A 26,729-nucleotide genomic window follows, 5' to 3' on the forward strand; every position below is an offset into this window, starting at 1 on the left:
CAGGCATTATTCTCCACTTGAAACCACTGTTGGGGAAATGTGTCCATATTGATTTGAAAATCAGACATCTACCCAATTTTTGGCCATATAAGTCACAAATGTCTTAATAGGTACATTAATGACTAAAAAGAACTTTTCAGGATGAGGGGGAAGGTTTACACTATTACTGGGCTATGTTAAGAACTCAGAGAGGAAAGCACAGGGAGAGAACACACTGCTGAGGAAACCCTGTGTGGCTTTTCCAAGTAGGGACCAGAACTGGAAAGCCAAGCACCTGGTTTTGCTGAGTTCTGTTCTTGCCCTGACCCATAGCACCTCTGGCCTCTGGTTAAATTGGCCTCTTCCTTCCCTTATTTATGATGGGTGGATTAGAGGTACACTGAGTGGTGGGAATTTTGTCTGGAGTTAGAGAGGTCATGTGGTGTATCCAAGGGCTGGAGTTGTTTATAGTGGGAAGAATGCTCAGCAGCATGTGACTGGGAAAAACTGCGTTCATAGCCCCTCAGCATCTGCTGATGGTGAGGACCCAGATTTGTCTTTGAACATCTCAGGGGAGAGCATTTGCTTTTCTGACAATAGCTGTGAGGAGATCAGGGACCATGTTTGTGGACAGGGCAAGAGTGAGAAAGATGACCGTTTTCCTGATTCCCTGGTCTTCGTGACTCAGGGTGTGAGAGCTCCACCTGACTTTTGAATCTCCTGTTTTTGAACCTGTGCAGGAGGCACCAGCTGTGTAGGGTGGTAGAAAAGGACCTGTTGAACTGGTCTGCTTGGACCCGCCTCCCCCACCCCCAACTCTGGGTAGGAAGACTGAAACTGCTGCTGGGCTTTGCCAAGTCAGTTTCTCCTCCTGGATCACCTGCCCATGGCGGGCAGGTCCAGCTCCCCACCCAGGAGAAGCCAAGCTACTGGAGAGTCAGGCTGCGGGTGGGGTAGATATGAGGTGTGCCACTGACCCTAGCAGGCGCTGCGCCTGCTCAGAGCAGCTCAGATTGAGGCTACAGAGCCTTGGGGCCTGCTGGAAATAGACTCTGTGTCATGGTGCCTTTCCCTGCGCCTTGTGGCCACATTCATGGTATGCAGAGAGCTGGGAAGGTGAGGAGCTTGTAAATTGTGGGTAAATGAAGTTTAGGGAGAGAAAGGATCTTTCCCTAGGGCGCACTGGGTTCAGGATTGTAATGTTGCTAAGTCTGGCGTTGTTCACACAGGTTAATGTTCATTTTTTTAGCCCTAGGCAGAAGAAATTTTCCAGTGTGTGAGCCTGATGTCCAAGGTATGTTAGATGAGGTTTACCTATGGTGCCAGACTTTTTGGCAGGTTGACCAGATATAAACTAAGCTCAGGCAGGATGTGGTCTTCAGGACATGCAGACTATGCCCACTTCCTGCTCTAGTCTCAGGGACAGAGCTGGAAGACTTGTGAGTGCAGAGGCACTGAGAGCCCTCACATCCACGTAGGACAGACTCTCAGAGCTCATCTCCAGCCCCTCATTTTACAAGTGGAGAAGCACGGTCCCAAGAGGATGAATGACTTGCTCAAGGTTATGTAACTTGTTTGGGCGGAGCTGGGTCTAGAATTGTACTCTCTTGGGGACCTTGGCACTATACCCCGATTGCTTCCACTTCAAAGGCATTCCTGTTGCTTAGAAGGCCTAAGTGGGGGTTACCTGTAGACCTCATGGCAGATGGGAGGCTGGGAAGGGACAAGTAGAAGGGCACACAAACCCTAGCTCCACACACTGGAAATGAGTTCTGAAATCCTGCGTGCCAGAAGGCCCTAGGCAATGGATTTAAAGCAGTGGGCACTGCATTCTATCTCTGACCCAGGTTGGAGGAGGGGTCACGTGGAGCAGTTGTGCTAAGAGCTACTAGGTGAGGAGTCACTTTGAAAAAAGACGCTGACCCTGACTTTCCCTCATGAATTAGGAAAGCCCTTCTTCAGAGCCTGTTAGGTACCAGGCCCTGAGAACACAGAGATGACTTAAGTCCTAGAAAGTTCCCTTAGGCTGCTCTCAGTTGGGTATATTGGTGAACAAGACAGTCATCAAGAGCTGTGAAGGAGACAGGCCATTCAGCAGGCAGTGAAGTTCTAACTAGTACAAAAAGGGCTGACCTGCAGATACCTGGAGACACACATCTTCGGGGCTTTGTAAAATCAGAGGGATGGACCAGGGAAAGCTTCCTGCAGGAAGTAATATCTGAGCTGAGGCTAACCAGGAAGAGGAGTGGGAGCAGATACGGGAGGGAAAGGGTTCTAGGCAGTAGGAGGCTATAGCAAGGGCCTGGAGGTCTGAGAGAACTTTCTATATTTGAAGACAGCTGGTGGGAGCCCAGAGTGAGACTCTGGGAAGGGACAAGGGCTGGGGCTGCAGACAGGGAAAATCAAGGAACCATGTGGGTCTGAAAATTAGTTTTACACGTCTATGTGTATATGCATACATAGACATGTACATACATATGTGTACATGTATACACAAATACATATATCGTGTGTGTGTGTGTGTGTGTGTGTGTACACTCATGTGTACATTTAAGTGGTACTTTGAATAAGAAGCCATCACTTCCTGTTCCCAGTGAGGGTTGGGTGGAGAGTAGGCTGTTGTTCTAGGTGTCTGTCCTGGCAGGGGAACTGGTTTTAGCTTTGGAGCAGGACTGGCTAAGGACACTATGGGGTTCTGCAGCCCTAGGGATCTGTACCAACTTCCCTATTCTCATCCAGGGAGTAACTCACAACCCATTGCTGCCACCAGAGGTTCTGTAGGCTTTTCAGAGGCAGCCTGTGGAGGCCGATGGTAGCAAGTGGTGAGAAAGAGGAAGTACCTGGTGGCCGTCCCTCTTGCCTCTCCTGACAGACATTTCTCTCACTAAACAGCACCTCTCTGTGGCAGCCTCAGGCGCTGCTCTGACAAAGGAGGCACTCTCCTAAACCCATGGGAGGGGCCATCATCTGTGGCTTCTGCTCTGCCCTGGTCACAGACCAGGTTGCACAACACAGACAGTGAGAGTCCCCCTTCCCTCCTGTCATTGGCAGTCAGAGGCACGTGCCTGAGAGGGTTGTAGAAATGACTATGCTCCAAACTGCAGGGTTCAGGGCACAACAGCAAAGCGTGCCTCGGGCATAATGGGACATCGTTTTACTTCTGACTGTACACGGATGTTGCCCTGTAGACAGTTGGGCTGTCCGCTCTCCTGCCAGGGAGCAAGTTTTGTTCCCATGCTAGTCTGGGTTTTACTGTTTCCCCTCCTGCCTTTCCCCAGGGACCATTAACCTGCCCACCTCCTGTTATGTTCTAGTTCTGATAGGAGTACCATTGAAAGTTCTTGGCAGGAGACCAACCCACTTCTACCCGGGTTGGTTCCTCTCCATTTCCCAGCGTGTTTGATGTGTACGTTCCCCAGAGTTCTTATACAGCTGGTTGGCTCTATAGTGCCCAGAGATTGGAGCTCTCCTGAAACGGGAACCCAGCTGCTTCCCTCCCTGGTTTTAGGGGCGGGGCTTGAAAATAGAGAATCATAATCTCCCTTCCCCCTCCCCCCACTCTACAACATTGCGGAGCAAACTGGAGTGACTGGCTCTGCAGCCGGACTCAGGGACTCAGCCCCACCACTCTGCATGACAGCAGCGATCTGGAGGAAGATTAATGGGCGTGTGAGTATGTGAGCTCCAGCACATTGCTGTCTCGGCCTGCTCTTCTGTGGCAGGGAGACCACGGCTCTTTAGAGGAGAAGATGACCCAGCCAGATGTGTACGTGTCTGCCTAAGGCCACCTTGTTATCTAATACTTGGAGAAATGGAAAGCGTTCTAAATGCCCCTGCTCTTCAGAAGAGCTTTCTGGGTGGTCAGAGAGTTGATTCTTGGAATCTCCTGCTGCACAATATCCCTTTTTTCCTAAGCCAGTTGCTTTAGTTCCTAAGCTGGACTTACTACGTTCAGTTTTCTTAGGAAGGTTAGGAAAGTGGTAGCTGCTCCGTTACTAGAAAGGGGACGTTGGAAAAAGGAGCACAGGTGGCCAGCGGGTATATCATGTTTCCCCTCTGGCTGGCTAGAGAAGGGACACCACTGTCACCCTCTTCTGCTGACCTCTTCAGCCAGCCACAGAAATACCCACATGGAAACATCCTCTTGCTGTTAAGGCTTTTAGTGCCTAAGGCACAGACCAGACCAAAGCAGCCCAAGCTTGTTGAGAGTGGAGGATTGGCTGTTTAGGGGCTGTAACAGACGGTTTTGCAGAGGAACAGGGAAGGAAGAATAATTCTGCAGAGCCAGGGGCCAGCATCTGCAGCATTGCTGTGGATAACCTAGACTGCCTGGAGCCACAGGCTCAGGTGCTGACCGCCTTCTCCTCTTCCTGTGTCTCCTGCCTAGTGCTGTCATTGTCAGGCTGACCTGTGGTTAGAGAGGACACCCTGACCTGGTCTCTGGACTCCCTGAGCCCCTCTGCCCTGGAACTGTACCTAATTTGTCTCCCAATTCTGACTTTGAGTAGGGCAAGAAATGGTCATAGGAAGTTCTGTTTTGACAGTTGGACTTCTGACTGGGCATTCAGGCATCTGGAAACTGAGTGCTTTCTTTATCCAAATATACCCTTGAAAATACACTCTTTCTTAAGCTCTACACCACATTTTTTGGTGGGCCAGGAAGGCTTTGCTTGGGTATTAATTTAATTTGGGGCCTTTATAGGGTCCTGTGTTGCTTATTCCTGTAATCTCCCCCACCCCCTAACAAATCCAAACCTTTCTTACAAAAAAGATTGGAAAAATGAACAGTGCCTCAAGGTCACTGGATCATAAGTGGTATTTGGCATACTTAGCTAGTTTGGTGTTTGGTGAGAGATTTCTGCTTTATATTTGAGCAAAAGATTTCTTGGCGGGAGGCTCTGTGCTGTGTTCCCAGTGCTTGCCCTGTGTACAGGGTTTGCCCCCTTCCCTCCCCTGACAAGTTGTTTTAATCCTCTTGCCTATAAACAAGTACAGGAGAATGTGTCGGGCCAGCTCACATGACCTTCATTATCTCTTCATGGGGTAACCAGCATCAACTTTAGACACCACAGTCACTTGATGTGGTAGAGCTGTCAGGGCCAAGTGGAAATGCCAGGAGGAAGCCTGGGTCTGCCCAGAAAGGTAAATGCGAGTGAGCATGATCCTGAGTGAGGACCAGGTAGGAAAAGTCAGCTGCCATTGACAGGAGTAAGAAGAAGACAGCTGGACAGTTTCATTCCATCTTGCCTTTTATCCCTCCATTTCTACTCCTGGCATCTCATTTGTCTTTCTCTCGTCTCTCACAACCTGTCTGGAGGGGCCTGGGGCATGCAGCTGTTTCAGGAAACTGCTCCTGAGACAGATGCATGCTAGTTCATGGGCTGTGAGCCCAACACCAAAAATCCCATCTTCCCAAATGGTGATCTTGTTGTGTTGAATGAAGGACAGCTGGTGGTGGAGCCTGGCAGACAGAAGGCTGTTGAGTCTCCCACCAGAGACACTCAGGAGCTGGAGGTGCAGCTCAGTGTTTACCCCCACCCCCACCCACAGGTTTCCCTTATCTCACAACTGAAGAGGCCGTGCTCTTCAGTACACAATAATCGGGGACTTGAGCCACACTGTGTATGTGTGTGTTTCTTAAATGCTAGTCACATTTCCCATTGTGACTATTGATTTGCAAAGTTTCCAGGTCCATATATCTAGAATATCTTGGCACAATTGCTGGCATTGTATGTCCCAAGAGCCGTGTTGTATACTCTGGATTTTCCTAGGGTGGGATGTGTAGATTTAAAGTGCTTTTTATCAGGGGAGAGTAGAGTGGACTTTTATGGAAGAGGTAAAACATTTGAGCTGCTGGTGACTTTTCTGGTTCTGCAAGAAACCCAGGTTCAATATGAGCTGTGTGAATAGATGACCATAACTTGACTTTTGACTCTAGAGCTCTTGCAGGCCAGTTCAAAAAGATCCATCGCTTTTTACAGATATAGAGTGTTTGGTCGTCTTTGGGTAAATAAGTTAAAGCCCAAAGCCATTTTTTTTTTTTAATCCTCACCCGAGGATACTTTTCCATTTATCCTCAGATAGAGTGGGAAGGAAGGAGGGAGAGAGAGAAACATCAATGTGCGAGAGAGACATCGACCGGCTGCCTCCCGCATGATCCTGACCAGGTCTGTGTACCAAACCCCAACCGAGGTACATGCCTTTGACTGGAATTGAACCTGCAACTCCCTGATCCGCGGGCTGACACGCTTAACTGCTGAGCCAAACCAGCCAAGGCTCAAAGCCATTTTTTTAATCCCTCCTTCCCCCATATAACTTTCTGGCAACCTACAGAATAAGTTAGGAAAGCATATGGAAATATAATAATAATAGCTAGCATGTCGTGAACATTTGGTATATCCCAGGCATTGTTCTAAGTGTTTTGGATGGTGTTGGATGTACAGTAATTTCTGACTTTTATAAAACCTCTGTTTTCTCTTGATAGAGACCCCTTTATGCCTGTGGGGTCTTTGTCCTTGTTGGACTAGATAGACCAACAGAATGGGTAGCAGTGGATTTCTGCTGCCCAGCTAGATTCTTCTAACCGGAGGTATCCTGGGTGGTTATTTTCCCCTCAATATTCCCGTCTTTATTTAAGCCACCATGCCTATTGGCAATTAGAGCTGCCCTTCAGGATTTTTTGGGAAGGATCTGTATTCCTTTTGTAGCCTTCTCCCCTGCCCTCTTTGGAGGTGAAGAGCTACAGACTTGGCTGTTTGCCTCCTTCAGAATAACCAGCATTCTCTTGTCTGCAGTCTGTGTAATAGTACATCTAACAATGCCCCAAAGTGGCCCTCTTTCTCCCCAGCACCACCTCTTACTTTGTGGTCCTACTTCCTGAGGGCTTCCACCAATACATGAGCTAATTTGTACCAAAGATCCCTGCTCCCAGGTTCATATCACAGGGGTCAGAATCCTCACATACTTCAACCCACGTCTGTCTCCCTGCTGCCTTGGCCAGGGCTAAGCTGGCCTTCTCTGGACTACTCACTCCCTTCTCTTAGAGACTCTTCCTAGGACTCTCTCTGAGAAGATGAATTAACTATAAAAAGTGCTGTTTAAAAAGACACTTGTAATGGAAAATGGCAGTCATACTCTACTCCTAGGCCAAGTACACAGACAACTAGGGCACCCTGGAGTAGAACTGTCATTGCCACCAGAAAGTGAACAGTGTATGGCTTCGGGGGCAGCCTAGGCCTAACGCCAGAAGCTGACATGTACTCAGTCTCACTGAGAAGCTTGTGCTTTCCAATCTTCTCCACCTAACTTCTGACCAATGAGCCCTCCTCCATTTATCTGGCAAACTAGCCAAGGCATCTGCCCATGGCATGCCCACTTAGTAACAGGATCCAGCAGTCCCTGCCCTCGTCCCAGGGTCGAGACTGCAGTGGCAGTGACAGACTGGGTGAGGTGGATAGGAGGCATATCCTCGCTTCTGTTGCCAAGCAGAGGAGACTGCTGTAAAGAGCATTTGCTCCTGATACGTCAGGGGACTGCCCGAAGCTCCCTTTTGTTCTCTCTCTAGCTGGAAGTTCTACCTGGCCTTGCTTAGTGAGCCCTTCTCTCCTCTAAGGCAGTACCCTATTCCGTTTCTCCAGCCTCATTCCTCACCTCTACCTGGATTCATGTCTCCTTACCAGCGGTTCTCAACCTGTGGGTCGCGACCTCTTTGGGGGTCGAACAACCTCGTCACAGGGGTTGCCGAAGACATAACAGTAGCAAAATTACAGTTATGAAGTAGCAACGAAAATAATTTTATGGTTGGGGGTCATCACAACATGAGGAACTGTATTAAAGGGTCACGGCATTAGGGAGGTTGAGAGCCACTGCCTTAGACCTTTCGTCCAACTCAGCCACCCCAAATACTTTGAATAACCCTCTCTCGCCTCAGGTCCTCTTGTTTCAAGCCATCACCCAGGGTTTGAAGGTTACGGATCCCCCGTTTCTGCTGCCCATACTGCTTGCAAAACAAAAATATGTTTCTACTTTCCATGTGGGAACACTGAATTCATTGCCCTGTTCTGGACTATGGTTAAGATCTTAGTGTGGTTAATAAACTACAGATACAACGATAGGCCCTCATGAGCTGGCCTGGGAATACAACCTCCATTTGTAACGTGTTTCTATGGATAAATAGTTCCTTCTCAGAGCAGAACTTTTGGTAAGTTGGGGATTTCTTATACGCTGCAGAAGATTTGCATGTGCTTGTGGAAGTGTTCTCATTATTTTGTAGTCACAGCACTATCTATCACAAAAGTTGTCCTTCTATATGCAAATGACAGCAACTGAAAGAAAAACACCACTTCCTACCCAGAAAGGTTGCCAGAAAGCTGTGCTCCTCTCCTGTGACTGTTCTGAGGGACAGGTGAGACTGGACTCTCACTTTTGGCCGATTTGACCTGTTGTCAGGTAGCACTGGAAACAGGTGCCCTCACCTGCTTAGTTTGTAACGCTCTGCTGTGGGAGGAAGATAGCACCTCTGCCTGTGAGCAGGGGCAGCCCAATGGATTTTTAATGGTCCCTAAAGTGAAGCAGCCACATTGCAGCCTAGCTAGGTGGGAACATTTCTGAGGAGAGTGGCAGTGATGGCCTCAGGTGGTGTCTGTTCTTCTGTTGAGCTCTGACCTCTGACCATGGTGACTTCTGGGGCAGCAAACTTTGTCCCAGTATTTTTTCTGACATTTCCTCCTTCTTCAACTCCCTGTGTGAAACTGGAGGAGTAGGACAGCAATATTTCTTCCACTTCCAGAGGAAGATGCAGTGGACGGAGGCATGTGTCTTATTCAGCACCTCTCAGTGTGGAGCTCGACTAGGTAGGACCTGGAAGGCCCTTGTCCCAGTGCAGGGCTAGGTCTACTCCCAGCTCAGTGTAAGTACCAGTTAAGGAAACAACACTGGGAAGGGCAGAGACAAAGGGTTAAATCTGCACCCAGGTGGAAAAGCTGTTGCAAAAACGCTGAGAGAGGTTTTTTGTTGTTGTTGTTATTTTTTTGGTGTGCTTTTTTAAAGATCTCATGCTTCTTTTTTACTTTGTGTTGGCAAAAACCCTTGGAGAAGATGGGAGATTCTGGGAGGAGATGATTATGCTGGGTGAGTCAACTGAGCTCCCCAGCTGCTGTTTTTAGTTTCTTTGCTTTGCTGTACCATGAGGCAGTTTGGAGAGGGGTGAAGGGCAGGGTGGGATTGCTGATTTGCATAGCAGGACAGGAGGCAGGTGTGTATGGGTGACATTTTTTGGCCCTCTAGGGCCTTACAATCAGTACATTGATTCGTGGAAGAAATATTAAAGCAGAGTCTCAGTGTGGCAAACAGTAAATAAATGTTTCCTACAAATCACGGTCGCTTTCCCAAATCAGTACCTCTTAGAGGGCTCCAACAGCATTGCCTTGTCACAGCAAGACCCAGTGGGTTTGATAGCAAAGCAGTGGAAGGATTGAATAAGAGAAGCAGAGAGAACTGTCTGTGAAGTGGGAGAACCTGGTGATGGTTGGGCAGCAGGAAATTTGGAAGAGAGGGTTCCCCTCTGTGATAAAATGAGGGCTTGCTTGGGCTCGTGGGCCAGAGCTGAGGGTGTGTGTGGAGTGGGCCTTGCTAGTCCTGGGCTGTGCCTGTACCTGAATCTATCTCCACTTCACCTTGGTCAACCACCTTTGCCTTGAGCTTTGTGTCAGGAGGGAGCACCAAGGCCTATACCCTCCACCCCCACCCCCTGAGAAAGCTTGTTAGTGGAACTAACGTCCCATAGATGTCTGTCCATGGGAGAGCGGGATCTCACAACCACTGCCCCCTGGAAGTTGTCTGCACAATACACTGGTGACACCCCAACACAATTTCTCGTCTATTCATTTGTACACATTTATTTGTTCAGTACTTCATTGAATAGTTCTACTCTGTGCTTAGGCATTGTTGTGGACCATGAATAAGATAGACCAGGGTTCCTCTCTTTGTGGTATAGTCTAGTGGGAAGGGCAGGCAGTAACCAACCAACTTCAAAGGGCAACAGATATTTTAAAAGAGGGGAAAGGGATCTTGTGGCAAGAATTTGTTGTTGTTAATCCTCACCCTGAGGACACTTTTGCATTGATTTTTAGATGGAGTAGAAGAAAGGGAGGATAGGGGGGAGAGAGAGAGAGACATCAGTGTGAGAGAGACACATGGATTGGTTGCCTCCTGCACGGGGATCAAACCTGCAACCCAAGCATGTGCCCCTGACTAGAAATCTAACCTGCAGCCCTCTGGTGCATGGGCAGATGCTCTAACCACTGCCAAAGCAAAAGGTTTGTTGTTGTTTTTTTTTTTATCCTCACCCGAGGATACTTTTCCATTTTTTGTACAGATAGAGTGGGAGGGAGAGAGAGGAAGGGAGAGGGAGAGAGAAACATCGACGTGAAGGGACACATCGAGTGGCTGCCACCCGCACGACCAACCAGGGCCGGGGACAAACTGCAACCGAAGTACGTGCCCTTAATGGGAACCGAACCCGGGTCTCTCCGGACCGCAGGCCGACGCTCTAACCGCTGAGCCAAATTGGCCAGGGCAGCAAAAGGTTTTGATCTTCCTTTCTCTGCCCTTGTCTTATCTCCTGGGGGGTAGAGGAGTAGGGTGACTTTGAGGACCAAAATGTTGTACCACTTTGTTTCTGTAAATATGTTAACGTGGGCCAGCAAGGTGCCGGCACTGTTAGGTACTGAGGGCATACAGAGGTAAGCGAGACACTGTCTCTGATCGCTCAGAGCTCATGGAAACACAAAGTCAAGCAACGAACAGGTCCAGATAGGGTACTGTGAGGGTCCAGAACAGGGAGAGATCACTTTCAATTAAGGTGTCTGAATAATTCTTTGAACAAAAGGGATAAGAAGGTTTACTTACCTGGACCACTTAAAAGAAGACCTTATGTGATAGCTAGTGCTTGTTTTGGTGTGTATCTGTTGTAGCTCTTTATATCACAGCCCGATCCCTTTTCTACACTGCAGCCGGAGTGGTGGAGCTGGGGTCCTACTGCAGGCCTGTCCAACTCCAGAGGACGCCCTTGACTGCGCACCAGATACAGCCAGACAGTGTGCTAAAAACAAATGACTTGCAAAGAAAAGGAAGCTAGAGGAAGGCCCAGGCACCTCAGCTGCACTGGTTAGTCTCCATCAGCTCCCCACAATCCTCTATAAAATGAGCCAAACCTTTCTGCTACAGGCTGCCTTCTGCCTCCCCCAGAGCGCTGGGCTGCTGGCAGGCTGGTTCTCCTGTGATATGGAGGAACTTGTTGGTCTCCATGGTTACAGTAACCCACTGGTACGGGAGGAGCTGAATGGAGTGTGAGGCTGACAGTGTGAGCTTCCCCCAGCCCTTGGCACCATGTGGTACGGGTATGTCGGCTGTTTCTTGAGCCTTTTCTGGGAGAGAGGAGTTAAGGAACTGATGAGGAAGGGAAGAACAGGCCCACTTTCCCCTCCTCTGGGCTACTCAGAGGGCAGAGTCATGGCTGCCTTCTCACTCACCCACTCCCCTTGGTAGGAGTGGTTTTGTGTTAGGAAAGGGTCTTTTCTAAGTGACAGCCAGCCATGGTAGAATTATGACTCCTTGATTCTAGAAGGAATACCAGCTTTGCTACTCTTGGAGATTATAGCTCTTCTTAGGACTCAAAGAACCCCTTGAGATGAGAAAAAAAGGTTCCTAATTGAAAGTAAAATCATGGAAACATTGTTGAGACCTTATCCTGCACCTGGCACTATGGCAAGTCAACACTGAGTAGATTTCCTCATGTCACAGTCACACGAATTCTGTGAAGTGTGTACAACTACTGTCCTCATGTCACAGGTGACGAAACTGAGACTTGGAGAAGTCAAGTAATCTTGCTTAGTCAGCTCATTCAGGTAAGAAGCAAAGGCAGGGCTCGTGCTCAGGTCTGGCTGCCTCCAGAGCCTTTCCTCCCCTAGAACAGAGATGCTGTAGGAGTCTAATGTACTGTTCCTCTCCTCTAAGTTTCTAGAAGGCGGGAACCAGATCTCTCCAAACTTTGCCAATGGCCCTGGCTCCAGAGGTAGGCACTTAACCAATATTTGCTGAATCGACAATAGTAGTTGGGGAATGAGATAGAGGGCAGACTCCAGTGAGCAAACTCTCAGGGCCGAGGTGGCACTGAAAGCTTCTGAAACCCTGGTTGCCCAGTAGAATCTACTGTGTTTGAAGAGGAGCCCAGCATTTCAAGTGACTCTGGTGACAGGAGGTTGAGGGGGTACTCATTGTAAGGTGGCTTCAGTGAACGAAAGGGAGTGAGCTGGAGGTGGCTGAGTTCTGATCATGCCAGGTCAGGTCTTGCCTGCTGGTCTTCCCAGGCAGGCCCTGGCTTTGGCCGTGGCTGCTTTGAGGCCCGCAGGCTGCTCCCCTCATGGCCCAGGCTGCAGTGCTGATCGCCCTGCCGTGGGCAGAGGCTTGTAGCCCAGAGAGCTAAAGGGAGACCTTGCCCTTGCTTTTGACTTTGTGCTTCAGTTTCAGGCTCTGCATGTCTCCTTTTGTCAGGGAGGCACCTACTCTGGCTGGAAAAAAGGAGTAGCCCTTTGACAGTTTGATACAGCTTCACCTCCTCTCTGCAACAGGATCTTAAGGAAGGGGTGAGGGGGAATCCCCCAGGTGGAGCCATCATAGCTAATTTCAGGGGTGTGGGGGTTGCACCCAGCCTCTCCACTGGTCAGTGCCTACCACAGCTTTACAAGGTCTCTCCTACCCAGAATGCTCTACTGATTTATTGCCTCTTGGCAGTTGAGAGTGACAGTTACTCAGGATCAAAGGATGCAAAGAAAGGTCTTGGATGCAGTGAAGAAGGAAGAATTAAAGAACTAGTAACTTGCCAGGGCCATGTGACTTGCAGGTCAAGCCTACCCCATCTTTCCCAGCCTCTCTTTGAGGTCAGTGCTTGGTACTTCCTCAGTGTAGAAAACCCCTTACCGCCTCCCGCAAATAGGATTGAGGAAACAATCTTTCAGGCGCACTCCAAAGCCCTAGAGACTAGAAAAATAAAGCCCTTTGATCCTACTCTGACTGAGTAAAGGGGTAGGTGGTCCCAGGCTAGCCTGAGCCCAGGGTCCAAAATAAACCCTGACCTCTTCCTCTGAGGTGAAGGCCCACTTTGGGAAGGAGTGAGAGGAAGGATTGCTATGGGACCTCCTGGGTAGGCCTTTAAAACAGCCCTCCACTACGGAGCGGGCGTCGGCATTCCTGTGGTCCCAGGTACCTTTCCTGCGTCTCACATCTTTACCCATCTTGTAGGCTGAGGAAGAGCCAGATACTTACCTTCTTTTGGGGCAAGTAAGAGCAGATTAGGCATCAGGAAGGGCTGATGACCTGGCAAAGGGGACAATAGAGTACTTAAGTGACCACAAAAGCCCTGGGCCCTGGTCCTAGCTCTGCATGGGGCCTTGGGCAAGTCTCTTCACCCTATGCTTCGATTTCTTATCTGCAAAACAAGGGTCCTACCTGGTCCTACCTGCCTCGTCGGCCCGTGTGGAGAACACAGGCAGTACATGCTGGCAGATGGTGGTATGAGAAATATCTAATTTCTTACATAAGGCAAACTGAAATGGTATGAGCTCCAGGTGTCTGCTCAGGTGCTGGGAGGGTATAGAGGAGGCTTTGCCCTTTCCTGGGACGGACTATGGCCTGCCAGCATGGGATCTTTAAAGAGTTGCTTCATGGGAAAAATCCTACCCTAGTGTAGTGGAATGAATGGGAAGTAGATCAGGAGCCAGAAGAAAGGCCAGGACCAGAGCACAGAGCACAGACAAGGTCAGCTGGGGCTTTGCAGGAGCAAGGTGTGAGGAATGGCTGCCTCTGCTGCCCCTGACCCTCAGAGTATCTAAAGAGAGCAGCGTTGTTGGGGGGTGAAGAGTGATAGACACTGGAGGTGGGCGGGAACCTAAGGATATTTTGTTCTCCAGCCTTTGGGCAAAATGTAGGATTAAACATCTCGTTCTCTATCAGTGACAAAGGTTCTTAATCTAGAACCCACAGGCCTCTAAGAGGGGCTTCACTGGATCCTCAGACCTCCTGAGATTATGTCCAAAATATTTTGTATGTAAGTCGGATATGCATTTTTTTAAGGTGAAACACTACTTTTTGTGGACTAGGGGGTTCATCTGCCACTGTCGGATGACTGGTTTCTGCCTACCTGCTCCCACACTTGTTCTTGGTGGGTGGTTTGCTGGTCTTGCCCCTCTCTGGGTCAGCATGTCTGATTCACATACACTCCTCTCCGCCCTGCCAATGATTTTAGCCCTTTCCCAGGTCCCACCTGCTGCAGGTGAGATAAGGACTTTATGACAGCCCAGGCTGGAGTGAGTCTCCTCCTCACCCTGTTCCAGCTGTTACCCAGCAAAGCACCTTGGGGAGGGTGGGGCAGCCCACTTCCGGGGAGGGGGAGGGGAAGGGAGAAGGAAGTTGATCTAAACCCGCCTCTTTCTCTCTCAGTCTCCCTCCCTTCCTGTTCTCCTCCTGCCCCTTTCCTCCCACCTTGCTCCTGGTGTAGTGTGTCCTGAATGCATGTATTTCCTGGCTACCTGGCCCTGGGCTGCAAGAAGCTGCCGGCTCTGTCCCCAGTGCTCTCCTTGCCAAGCCTGGTCTCTCTGCTAGTGGTGGTTTCGGTTGCGACACAGTCCAGGTTCCCAGGCAGGAGCCGCTGGGCCTGGCTGCTTCGTTCCTTTTCACTGAGGAGGTGGTGGAAGGTGTCGCCTGCTTCGGCTGAGTAAGGGTGGCTGGCGGAGCAGCCCCCGCCCTGGGCCTGGCTCTTCCCGGCCTCTGTACTTTGCCCTCGCTGCCTGACAGGTTCTGCTGTGGCTCTGCTGAATGGACGTTGCTGGTAGTCCCTGTCCCTTTCTCCAGCCGGGTATGTTTCCCCTTTTTTTTTTTGCTCTGGGATTGCCCTTTTCTCTGCTTCCCCTCCCACCCAAACACAAGATCTTTAAAGAATTATTACATGGAGCCAGGCCTAGCACAGGGTAGTAAAATTCATGGGAAGGGTGAAGAGGCATTGGCTGGGAAAGGAAGATCCACCACCAAGAGAAGTCTCCTTTAGATCGAGTCAGCAGACTCACCGGAGTGAGGAAGGGCTCTCCGGTACTACAGTGGGGAGACTGGGATTGGGTGGTCGCCCAGGGCTAGTGCCCAAGGGACACTTTTCCTTCTACTCCAGTGTCTAGGCTTACTGTGCCCCTGGCCAGGGAGTGCCTGCTTGTCACCCCTCCCAGTTTGGCCTCTTCCCAGCCCTGGGGAAGCCTCAGGATACTTGAATGCAGAGCCCCAAAGCGGAGCTTTTCTGGAGAAGAACTGGTGGTAGGAGCCTTAGGGAAGGGGCCCTGCCTACCTGAGTCAGCATTGGGCCTCTCGGGTGGAGGCTGTCTTCTGGGCAAGCCTGGCAGCCGCCTAGGCCAAGTTATAACATCCCAGGTTGAAGGACCCACTGGATGGAAGGTTCTTTTCCTTTTATTCCCATGTCCTATGTTGTCTTCTCTCTGTCGAGGACCCTGAAGCTGTTGAAGCCCTACTTCTGAACCAGGTCTGCCTAGTAACCTGCGTGGTCTACCATTTGGTTCCAAGTACTGCCTCAAAGGGTGACCCCCTTGTTCTTTCTGAAGGCTGCCTGAGCACCATGGGGTCTGCTTTTAGCACACTTCCTCAGACCATTGGGGCCGGCCTGGGGTGTGATGTCAGCCAAAGTTTTAGGAATGTCTGGTGTCCATGTCTTAACTGTAAGCAAGGAGGATAGAGAGAGGTGGAGGGAGAGTGTGGCCTTAGCTAGATTCTGTTTAGTTGACCCACAAAGGCAGCTAGTCCTCAACCCTCCACCCTGTTGGTAAGATCTGGATCCAGGCTGAATGGGCCTCGTCAGAGCCATAGGAGGGACTCTCTTAGGTCCTCTCTGGCCTTCCTGGAAGCCTCCTCACGAGGGGCCCGTGTCCGGGAAACATTTTCTACAGGAGACTTTTCTCCTTTCTGGACTTCTCCTCGTGGGCTTCCTCATCCTGTTCCGCATCCCTGCTGTGGGAAACAGTACAGCTTACAAGAGGCCAAGGGGGTGAGACAACTACACTTTGACTCCTGAGAGTTGAAAGGGGAGTGGGTAACTTTTGGGGCATGGGATCAACAAGCACACGCCAGTACTCTCTGCTTTTCTGGGTCCTAGACAAGCAGAATCTTCACTCTTTTGTCATCCTGGATACCCAGCTTGGAACCAGCCCTTCCCAGCTGCCCTGTCCAGTCCCCTCCTCGGAAGAGTAGGGGAGCTGGTGTAGGCCGGCAGCAGGAGCTGGAGGGGAGGGCGACTGGTGCTCAGCCTGAACCTCTCTCCAGTGGGACGAGCCATAGCATCTCTTTGCAGCTTCCGGCTGGGCTGCAGCCGGCTCAGGAGGACTCGACTTAGATGAGGAAGTCTTGTTGACAAGACGACTTCTGGCTTTGTGGACAGTAGTATTTGAGAACTAAAAATAATAATAGTTGCTCTTTGCTGATTGTTGAATAAAGCATTTTATGTATATTCTCTCACCTACCTGATGTGAGGTAGAGAAGGTTTTATTGCCACTTCACAGATAAGGAAGCTAATGTTCGTATGTGGCGGGTGGGGGGTGAGTTCTATTGGACAGAGCTCCTCGACATCTACCAGACCATCTCCTGGCACAGATGTGTGGGGTCACCCCACACCATTCATCTTTTGGGTGATTTCCTTCCCACTTTGTAATAATCTCTTCTTCCTCTTAAGGATGGTGTTGGTAACAATAAAGTTAACTTATGTGAAGTGGCTGATTTAGAATTTGGACTCAGGCAATTTGTCTCTGGCACCTATACTCTCCCCCCCAGCCCCCCCGCCTGCGTGCCGATGCTTTAACCTCTGAGCCAAACCGGCCAGGGCTTTTTTTTTTTTCTTTATTGATTTTAGAGAGAGAGTAAGGGAGAGGGGTAGAGAGGTAGAAACACTGATGAGAAAGAACATCGATAGGCCGCCTCCTGCATGCCCCCGATTGGGCCCATAACCTGGGCATGTGCCCTGACCGGGAATTAAATCGGCGACTTCTTGGTGTATGGGTCGATGCTCAGCCACTGAGCCACGCCGGCCGGGCTGGCACCTATACTCTTAAGCCCCTCTTGTAGTTGTTGCTTGAAGTCCAGCATGCAGCTGAGCCTTGTAGGGAATGCTGTTCTGCTAAGCCACCCAGACCAGCCCCTGGGCACCAGAAACACCAGGAGGTATGGGCAGAGCAGAGTGACAAACTCAGGAGGTGAATTAGAGATTGCCAAGGAAACGTTTTTGCCCATTTTTGTCTCAGGGAGTTGGGGCAGAAGGAAGGGCCCTCGTAGGCAGTCTAGCAGCACCCACAGGGCAGTGGAGCTGAGAAGCAAGCTGTGGAGGTGAGGCCTTCAGGACTCTGAGGGATGGGACTTGCAGTGTCCTTTGGCAGACAGAGCAAGTACCATCGGGGGCCTAGAAATGTCCTTCTCTCCAAAGGGTATGAACTGGAGAGTTCCTTTTGGAGGGAACAAAACAAGTATTTGAAAATCTACTGGACTACCAAATGCTGTTTGAGGACCAACCAGGCGCCCTGGCCGGTTTGGCCCAGCGGTTAGAGCATCAGCCTGCGGTCCGGAGAAACCCGGGTTCGGTTCCCACTAAGGGCACGTACTTCGGTTGCAGTTTGTCCCCGGCCCTGGTTGGTCGTGCGGTGGCAGCCACTCGATGTGTCCCTTCACGTCGATGTTTCTCTCTCTCTGTCTCTTCCTCTCTCTCCCTCCCACTCTATCTGTACAAAAAATGGAAAAATGTCCTCGGGTAAGGATGTAAAAAAAAAAAAAAAAAGGAGGACCAACCAGGCTTAGGTGAGCTTTGGGATATCTGTACACCAGAGGGCAAGGGAGCTTTATAGGCGGTAGTGGACAGACAGCAAAGGCTTTGGGGACTTTGATTTGCAGAAGAGATAACACTCTCTGAAAGGCCAAGGAGGTTAAAAGGGACTCTGGTGAGATGTCAGGGACTCCCCTTTCAGAGCCTACCACGCACATGAGATCTTTTCTCCTCGAAGGTTCGACCCTATGAGCTTCTGGGATCTGAGTCAAGCCACTCACCCCAAACAAGCCAGCAGCTGCTATGCAGAGTGAAAGGAAAGCCCTCCACTGACACCGTGAAGAAGGGGGAAACTGCTATCAGTAGCAGATACTCACTTTGTGTTCTTACTGTTTTTCTGCCTGAAAAGCATCTGGTTGGGGAAGCTCAGGAACCCTGGACAGTTCCTTGGTGGTAGCAAGTCATTCCTTTCCTCTGTGGTTTTTGTGGGTTGCTTCACTTACAGCCAGAAGGGGCTGTGAAAGGAAGAACTTTTACTCACACTCTTCTGGTCACCCTGCTCCCCTCCAAACTGTCTCCTTGGATTTTCCAAGGCAGCTGTGGGTGGTTCTGGGATGAGGCTCTGGCAGCCGGCTCTGCCCCAGTGTGCTTAAGTAATGGCGCCAGGTGTTCTTTGCGAGGTATATCAGGGCTCTCGACCAGACTTAGACCACACTCATAACAGTTCACTGAGATACAGTTCACATACCATACAGTATACCAATTAGGTATCTTTTAGTAAATTCACAGAGCTTTATATCACCACAATCTCCTCACCCTCCTCTGCCCTCCTTAGTTCTTGAAGAATCTGTCTGAATCCATAGATTCTCCTCTTCTGGACGTTTCATCGAAATGCAGTCATACAATATGTGGGCCTTTGCTACTGGCTTCGTTCACTTAGCATCATGCTTTCAAAGTCCATTTGCATTGTTGCATGTGTCAGAATATTTTTTAAAATTGACGGTGAATTTTGTGCTGTGTGGATAGTCCACAGTTTGTTTACCTGTTTACCAGTTGATGGACATTGTATTGTTTCCACTTTCTGGCTATTATGAATATGGGAGATTTTGAATGAACATGCATATACAAGTTTTTGTGTGGACATACATTTCCATTTCTCTTGGGTGTGTTACCTATGAGTGGAATTACTGGGTCACAGCCCTTTGAGGAATGTACAAGTCTTCGTACGTTTCCATCTGGAGCATACACATTTTGCATTATGTTTATATACCTGTTCAGTGCCATTGTTGTTATTTCTGCTTCCTCATACCCTTATTTGAGCGATGGAGTGTCTAAGAAGGGCAGGCCGTTACCTTGCTCAGACTGTCATTCAGTCATTCATTGTAAAGAATTCATTGAGCAGTCCTGGCCGGTTTGGCTCAGCGGTTAGAGCGTCGGCCTGTGGTCCGGAGAGACCCGGGTTCGGTTCCTGCTAAGGGCACATACCTTGGTTGCAGTTTGTCCCCAGCCCTGGTTGGGTCGTGTGGGTGGCAACCACTCAATGTGTCGCTTTCACGTCGATGTTTCTCTCTCTCTCTCTCCCACTCACTCTATCTGAACAAAATATCGAAAAATGTCCTCGGGTGAGGATAAAAAAAATTAAAAAAAAGAAAAAAGAAAAAAAAAAGAATTCATTGAGCATCTACCATAATCCAGTCTGTCTAGTTGCTGAGATGTAACAGTTAGTAAATAGTCTTCTTCTCGAGCATTCATGCCATCCGGATAGACCACAGATCAGTGCAAAGTGAGAAATAATAAAGGTAAATGTAAAGTGCTGGGTGGCAGTGAGGACGCTGAAGTAGTTCTGACGGTGTTGTTCCTGCCTTTGAGATGCAGCATTCTCACAGTGTGAACAGGTGACAGGGCACATGTGGGCAACTAGAAGGGCAGCGTGCTTACAGATGTACGTGTTCCTCCCCTGCAGCCCACCTTGGGACACCTCGACTCCAAGCCCAGCAGTAAGTCCAACATGCTGCGGGGCCGCAACTCAGCCACCTCTGCTGATGAGCAACCCCATATTGGCAACTATCGACTCCTCAAGACTATTGGCAAGGGGAACTTCGCCAAGGTGAAGCTGGCTCGGCATATCCTGACTGGGAAAGAGGTAAGCGCTGGGGTGGGGAACATGGCAGCACCTCCCAACTGTTGGCACCCCCGTAGGTAGTGGTGGGACTCAACCACAGCCAACCTCTTGTTTACCAGACAGAAATGTGATCTGAACCAACAGGAGTGGGGTGAAAAGGAAGTAGAAATAAAAAGGAGGCGGTAGATTCGAGTCCTGGGTTTAGCTTGGTCAAAGAAGTGATCTTGGGCTTTTTGTTTCATGTTCAGGTAGCTGTGAAGATCATTGACAAGACTCAACTGAACTCCTCCAGCCTCCAGAAAGTAAGCATACACACCTCCCTTTCTAACCCTCTCTTCAGGGGTCAGTAGATCATTTGGATCTTCTCTTGAATCCCTAGTTGAAACTCTGGTCATTTGACTGTCTCCAGTATCCCTCTCCATGGCTTTACTACCTGTAGGGCTTTGGCTGGATCCCGTGTTGACTACTCCTGATTGGCCTTCCTGGCCACAGGCCCTGGCTCTGTAGAAGTCTTTCTGCCCCTTTCCAGCCCCTTGGCCTACCTATCTGACCTACTTCCTGCATCTTGTTATCTTTTGGCCTTTGGCCAGCCCTATGCAAAAACACGTTTGTGGGCATTACTAGAAACACATTCCAAGATCTGGAAGGATGGAAGGTGGGTCACTCTGGAGGTACAGGGGTAAGAGGAGGCAGGAACCTGCCACTGAATTCTATGCCAGCTGCATTAGAGAATGGGTATTGAACACGGGATTTAGAAGCTAAGCTTGTTTCACACCTGTGACAGTGAGTGCATACCAAGGACAAGTACTCCTAGTTTTCCTTCTCATTCTAGGTTCCTGTTGGCTAAAAGTCCTACAGGGTCATGTGCATGTAGTCTTGGTTAGACAAAGTTGGACTTATCCTTCCCTCCTTGACTTACAGTGGAAAACTAAGGTCTCACTTAGCAGGTTGGGGACATCCTGCAGGTGGGAACACATACCCCCTGCTCAAGAAACCATGAGAAGCTAGTAGGAGGCAGAAAAGGAGACTTTCCTTTGCAGGAGGGGCAGCTTGCTAGTGACTGGTTGTGGTGGAGCTGGAAACTGCCCTGTCCTTGCATCCCGGGCTCCGGCAGTGAAGAGAAGGACGAAATTGCCCATCTGGCTTCCAAAACTGGCTGCCCTATTCAGGTCTAGTCAGATTCCTTTGTGTCCTCATACTCCAGCTGACCCTGGTTCCAGTTTCTCACCTGGATTAACCTGGTACTTTTCATCACATGGCAGGTTGGAGTTCTTTCATGAACACACAGTGTCAGCTGCAGCGACACTGGGAGGCTTGGGACTAGGAGCTGGGGCTGTTATTGAGAGAGATGCTCTCGGAATTAAGAGTGTGTGGGTTGAGGTGCCCTGACATGCTGACAACCAAAACCAAAGTGTTTTCTATTTTTTGTTACCCGTGGGATCCCCTCAAGGTTCTTTGGTTCAGAGGAAACATTGCTGTCATCACTAGGACTTCCCTGCTTAGCGCTTTTCAGAAGGAAGGGAAAGAGGGCTACTCTTGACATGTTGGCTCAGACCCCACAGAGTAGAAGCCAGCTTGGCGTGAGCCATTTGGTCTTTGGAGCAGTCCTGTCTGCTGTCACCGTGACTGCCAGAGTCTGCCCGGCCATCTTATTTCCCACCTCTCTTTTTCTACCAGACAAATGTAGCCATTTTAAGAGCCTTTTTATGTCCTCTGTTACCAAGGCCAGTCAGATTCTGGCCAAATTACTCTCTTTAAATGTTATCCCAGCAGTGATCCCTAAAGGACGAACACTGAAGAAGCTAGTCCCTCAGAGTTCTAGACAAGCCCAGAAAACTCCATGCTCTCCCAGGAGAATGCCCTTCCAGGCCAGGTGCTCACCCTCAGAGAAAGAACCCTGGCAGCTGCCTCTGGGCCCCGTTTTAGTGCTGCTTCCCATCACTGCCCCTGAGGTGGGGTCCAGGATTTTTTTTGCTTCATCCAAGACAACTACTGGACCAGGGAAGAAAGCAAGAGAAACCTGGGCTCTAACAAGAAAAGGGAGCCAGGATCAGAATCAGGTTCCTGAAGAATGAATAGCCTGTCTCGACTTCTTTCCAGCTCACAAAAGTGCTGGGCTTTCATTAAAGGAAAAAAAATGTGTTCACTTTATTTCATAAACTATAATGCAGACCTCACCCACCCTCCACCCCAAGAAAACCAGTTTTGCTCTTTGTGCAAATGGTGAGGCCAGGAAGTCACAAAAACCCCACGTCCAGTTCTCTGGGTCCCGCAAAGAGAATAGAGTTCATTTCTTCTGTCATCTTTCTTTATGGAAATGCATGGTTTGGAGTCCCTGATTTTGTTTCACAAAGAGAGCATGAATCTGTGGAGGTGGATTTGATTAAAATTGGCACCAGCTATATATATGGCTTCTTTTGTCCCCACCCCACAGGCCCAAGAGAGAAAGGCCTGCTCACTAGTGCAGAGCCCTGGTACTTGTGTAAGTCAGGTGATGGGACCCCTTTAGCACTCCCCCACCCTTCACACAGACCAGCCTGGAGTCTTTTTTGTCACTGAACTTTAGTATTGAATATTCATGCACACGGTTCACAATCCCTCCTTCAGAGGCACGCAGCCAAAATCCATCTGCTGCACGGGGGCAGGATTTGGGTTGAGTACAGCAGAGGTGCAGCCGGCTTACCCAGGTGCTGAACCTCAGGGTGCAAGCCACTGACCCTTCCTGTCCTCCTCCTCCCTCACCTACTTCTCAGCCATCAGGGGTGGGCATGGATGATGCAGACAACTGCCCTGTTTCTTTTCTTTGCTCATTTTCTTTTTTGGAAAAAGAATCCTAGCAGTGACTGTTGGAGGGGACCTGAGGAGAGCAAGCTGAGCAAGCGTGACCCCTAGTATTTTATTTTTCAGCTATTCCGGGAAGTAAGAATAATGAAGGTTTTGAATCATCCCAACATAGGTGAGAACCATTGTCATTCTGTTCTTTTCCCCCACATCAGGGCTCTGCTGCCCAGCCATGGCCCTCCTCCCCTAGGCGCTGTCTTCCGAGGCTGCCGTCTTCAGGGTGCCTCTGCCTCTGGCACACGGACTGTCCTCAGTAGTGTGGCCTCTCTGAGAGGGACTTGTCTTTGGGAAGAGGGAGTGTGAAAGGGGGACTTTCATCCCTAGGATGCTCCTGTACATGTTGGGGCTCGATGTGTGGCCCCTCCTACATTTTTGACTCATGGCTTGGCCTTTTCTCTTGTAGTTAAATTATTTGAAGTGATCGAGACTGAAAAAACTCTCTACCTTGTCATGGAGTACGCCAGTGGAGGTAGGTATGGAACTGCCTCCTCCTGCCGTGGGCCCAAGACCTCACCACAGCCAGCTCTGACCTAGACTTGTGCCTCTCTCTTGCAGGAGAGGTGTTTGATTACCTAGTGGCTCATGGCAGGATGAAAGAAAAAGAGGCTCGAGCCAAATTCCGTCAGGTGGGTGTGACTCCCCCTGGAGGATGGGTCTGACCTTGGCCTTTTGGGGTCTGGCCTACAGGAAAGGACTGCCTTTCTGTAAGGGGCTTTTTAAGGGTCCTTCAGGCTTTGTTATCTATGTGTCAGCTTAGAACAAGGTCCTGGGGTCATAGCTCTGCCAGCCCCTGTGCCCTACCCCAGGTGGCTTTGGGCTAACCCTTCTTCCTTCCTTTCAGATAGTGTCTGCTGTGCAGTACTGCCACCAGAAGTTCATTGTTCACAGAGACTTAAAGGTAGGCCTGCTCTCCCCCTGCACCTCTGAGTCAGGGCCAGGTTGTGCACCCTCCATTCACCGTGACGTAACCATCAGGCTTGAGTATTCAAGGAAACACCAGCCTTCAATACTTGGGAGACGATGAGGAAGCCCCGAGGGCTGCTTCTAATGTAGGCCTTACAACTGGACTCAGGATCCTCCTGTTCCAGCCAGTGGGCAGAGGCTCTCGGCCATCACCCCCCAGTGCTGCCAGGCGGCTGGAGCGCTCCAGACTTTGCTGGTGGCCGACTGAGGGGAGAGTGTTGACTGTCCTCACCTCTGCAGCACAGCTGCTTTGCAGATGTGCGCACACACTGAGATGTTAGAATGTGAGACTGCCTATGGGTCTCCTGGCCCCCGAGTCCTTGCAGACATGACTGTGATGAACTGGGGCCTGACACAGGAGCCTTCAGATCCCAGCTCTCACATGGCTCCCTGTGTGAGGAGTGGCCTGTGCTGCCCTCCTCCATCTCAGCCTGTTCATGCTAATTGAAGGCCTGCCCTGAAGTTGGTAGAGAAAGTTCTAAGACTGGAGATGCCTTCCTGTTTGTTTTCCCATTCCCCTCAGCTACTTCCTGTCCAATGCCTTAGGATGGTCCGCTTGGTTCCCTGATGTTTTCCATCTTACCTCCCAGGCAGAAAACCTGCTCTTGGATGCTGATATGAACATCAAGATTGCAGACTTTGGATTCAGCAACGAGTTCACCTTTGGGAACAAGTTGGATACCTTCTGTGGCAGTCCCCCTTATGCTGCCCCAGAGCTCTTCCAGGGCAAAAAGTATGACGGACCCGAGGTGGATGTGTGGAGTCTGGGAGTCATCCTGTACACACTGGTCAGCGGATCCCTGCCTTTTGATGGACAGAACCTCAAGGTGGAGTGAAGCACAGGCTGAGATCATTTTATTCTCATTTCCTCTCTCAGCCTCTGATCTTACCCCTGACCTCTCACCTTTGCCACCCACCTCTCTACATTTCTCCCACAACAGAGCTTCACAGAAGGGCTTGCAAAAGGTAGCAGTTAAAGGTCTTCTGCACCCAGTGTAGTAACCTCAGTTCTTTTCTGGAGAGATGGGATCAGTTGTGTGTCCATTCATCCCCCAAAGCACTCAGGATTGCAGGCCTCAGGCTGGTCAGGCCAGAGGACTCTGGGTATTTGACTTCACCACCTCTCTGGGAAGGGCCCGTGTTTCTGGATCTCAGCCTCCTACCATACTTCATTTATATCTTCCTGACCAGTGTTAAGCTCTCAGGAGCCTGGATCTTAGGTTTCTTCCCTTGGCTTTGGGATGATTTCAATTTCCCTCCTGCAGGAACTGCGGGAGCGGGTACTGAGGGGAAAGTATCGTATTCCGTTCTACATGTCCACCGACTGTGAAAACCTGCTTAAGAAATTTCTCATTCTCAATCCCAGCAAGAGAGGCACTTTAGAGGTGAGCAGCTGAGAGCCCAGCTGGCCGGAAGGTCCCGGGTTCCCAAGGAAACCTTCAAGCTGAGTCTCCTTCCTCTCTGCCCTTCCCCTTCGCTTTGTTCCTCAGCAAATCATGAAAGATCGATGGATGAATGTGGGTCATGAAGATGATGAGTTAAAGCCTTATGTGGAGCCACTCCCTGACTACAAGGACCCCCGGCGGACAGGTGAGGCTGGGCTGGCCCGTGAGGTTGAGCCTGCCTAGGACTCGGGACCAGCCTTAACTATATGTCCCCCTGTGCAGAGTTGATGGTGTCCATGGGTTACACACGAGAAGAGATCCAGGACTCTCTGGTGGGCCAGAGGTACAACGAGGTGATGGCCACCTATCTGCTTCTCGGCTACAAGAGCTCCGAGGTGTGTGCCCCTGCTCCATTCCCCGGTCTGGCCAGCCCTGCTGGCAGTGGAACCCCGTGCTTTTCTACCCCGTTGGGGACAGTTCATCTCTGAGGTGTGCTGTCTCTGCTGATGAATTTTAAGCTTCGGCTCTAGTGGCCAAGGTCCCCTGGTCTTTGCTTTCACTGATCTCCTTCAGTGAATAAATAGGGAAGCTGATGGGGTCTGGGCCTGGGTCTGGGTTTCCATATAGGTGAGTATATGGCTCGGTCTTTGTTGGTTATACTGGGTCTAAGTCAGTCTGGCTAGGTCAGTTCTGTATTGATCTAGAAATTTTATGTCCCTGTGTTTGTCTCTCTCTGTTCAGGGAAGTGTACATCTCTGGGTCTGTGGGTATGTGTTTTTCTTATGAGTCTCAAGTCTGTGTGCTGCTGCTGCTACCTGGTGCTTGTGTCTCAGTATGTGTAGTTGTGTGCATGTGTGTCCATTCTCATCTGTGCATTTGGAGGCTTGGTGAGTGTTCTGCTCGTCTGGGTCATCATGTCTTATGTCTGAGTCCATAGCTGTCTGTGGGTGGGGTCTTGGTCTCCATCTGTGTGTCCTGGTGTTTACTCATGGCCTCTCTATTCTGCTCTCCCCCTGGTGGTGTTGGGCTCCCTCTCTTGGTTCTTGCCTTACCCTGCTCAGGAGGTTTACAAGAGGTCTCTGTGTGGATCTTCATTCCTGTGGGCATGTGTATCCCTGGCTGAGGGTGGGAAGTGGTCTCTCTCTCTCTCTTTTATAGGGTCTGTGTTGGGTACGTGTTTCCTCAAGAGTTTAGTTGCACACTGGTCTTGCAGGACCTGGTCAAAGGAGCCCGGGGGTGGATTTGTGGATCCCTCCCTGACTTCTGCCTCCCTTTTCTTTTCTTGCAGCTGGAGGGTGATACCATCACCTTGAAGCCCCGGCCTTCAGCTGATATGACCAATAGCAGTGCTCCTTCCCCCTCCCACAAGGTACAGCGCAGTGTCTCGGCCAACCCCAAGCAGCGGCGCTTCAGTGACCAGGGTGAGTGCTTTTGGAAGTTGCAGGTGAGGGATTCACCCCTTTGCTGAGAGGTCACAGGTTCTGGAGGCTTTGGATGACACAGCTGAGTTTTACTCCCTTTTTCAGCCACTTATTAGTAGCATGGCCATGGGCAGGTCCCATTCATCAGCCTCTGTGAAGTA

At 50.1% G+C, this 26,729-nt stretch overlaps 1 protein-coding gene across 9 annotated transcripts in view; it reads left to right on the forward strand.

The window, feature by feature from the left end:
* Positions 1 to 26,729, forward strand: part of MARK2 (microtubule affinity regulating kinase 2) — a 60,165-nt gene that overhangs the window by 25,178 nt on the left and 8,258 nt on the right. For 7 of the 9 annotated variants that reach the window (XM_036259928.1, XM_036259930.1, XM_036259929.1 and 4 more), the window contains exons 2-12: positions 19,800 to 19,979; positions 20,207 to 20,260; positions 22,866 to 22,914; positions 23,203 to 23,268; positions 23,355 to 23,425; positions 23,641 to 23,697; positions 24,353 to 24,589; positions 25,028 to 25,147; positions 25,253 to 25,352; positions 25,430 to 25,542; positions 26,436 to 26,568. In XM_036259928.1, coding sequence (XP_036115821.1) covers positions 19,800 to 19,979; positions 20,207 to 20,260; positions 22,866 to 22,914; positions 23,203 to 23,268; positions 23,355 to 23,425; positions 23,641 to 23,697; positions 24,353 to 24,589; positions 25,028 to 25,147; positions 25,253 to 25,352; positions 25,430 to 25,542; positions 26,436 to 26,568 — 1,180 coding nt within the window. Of the gene's footprint in view, positions 1 to 14,455; positions 14,891 to 19,799; positions 19,980 to 20,206; positions 20,261 to 22,865; positions 22,915 to 23,202; positions 23,269 to 23,354; positions 23,426 to 23,640; positions 23,698 to 24,352; positions 24,590 to 25,027; positions 25,148 to 25,252; positions 25,353 to 25,429; positions 25,543 to 26,435; positions 26,569 to 26,729 lie in introns of those variants that run through there. The other 2 variants (XM_036259926.1, XM_036259927.1) reach the window with 2 other exon arrangements.

Source organism: Molossus molossus, unplaced genomic scaffold (assembly GCF_014108415.1).
Source record: "Molossus molossus isolate mMolMol1 unplaced genomic scaffold, mMolMol1.p scaffold_m16_p_13, whole genome shotgun sequence".
NCBI lineage: Eukaryota > Metazoa > Chordata > Mammalia > Chiroptera > Molossidae > Molossus > Molossus molossus.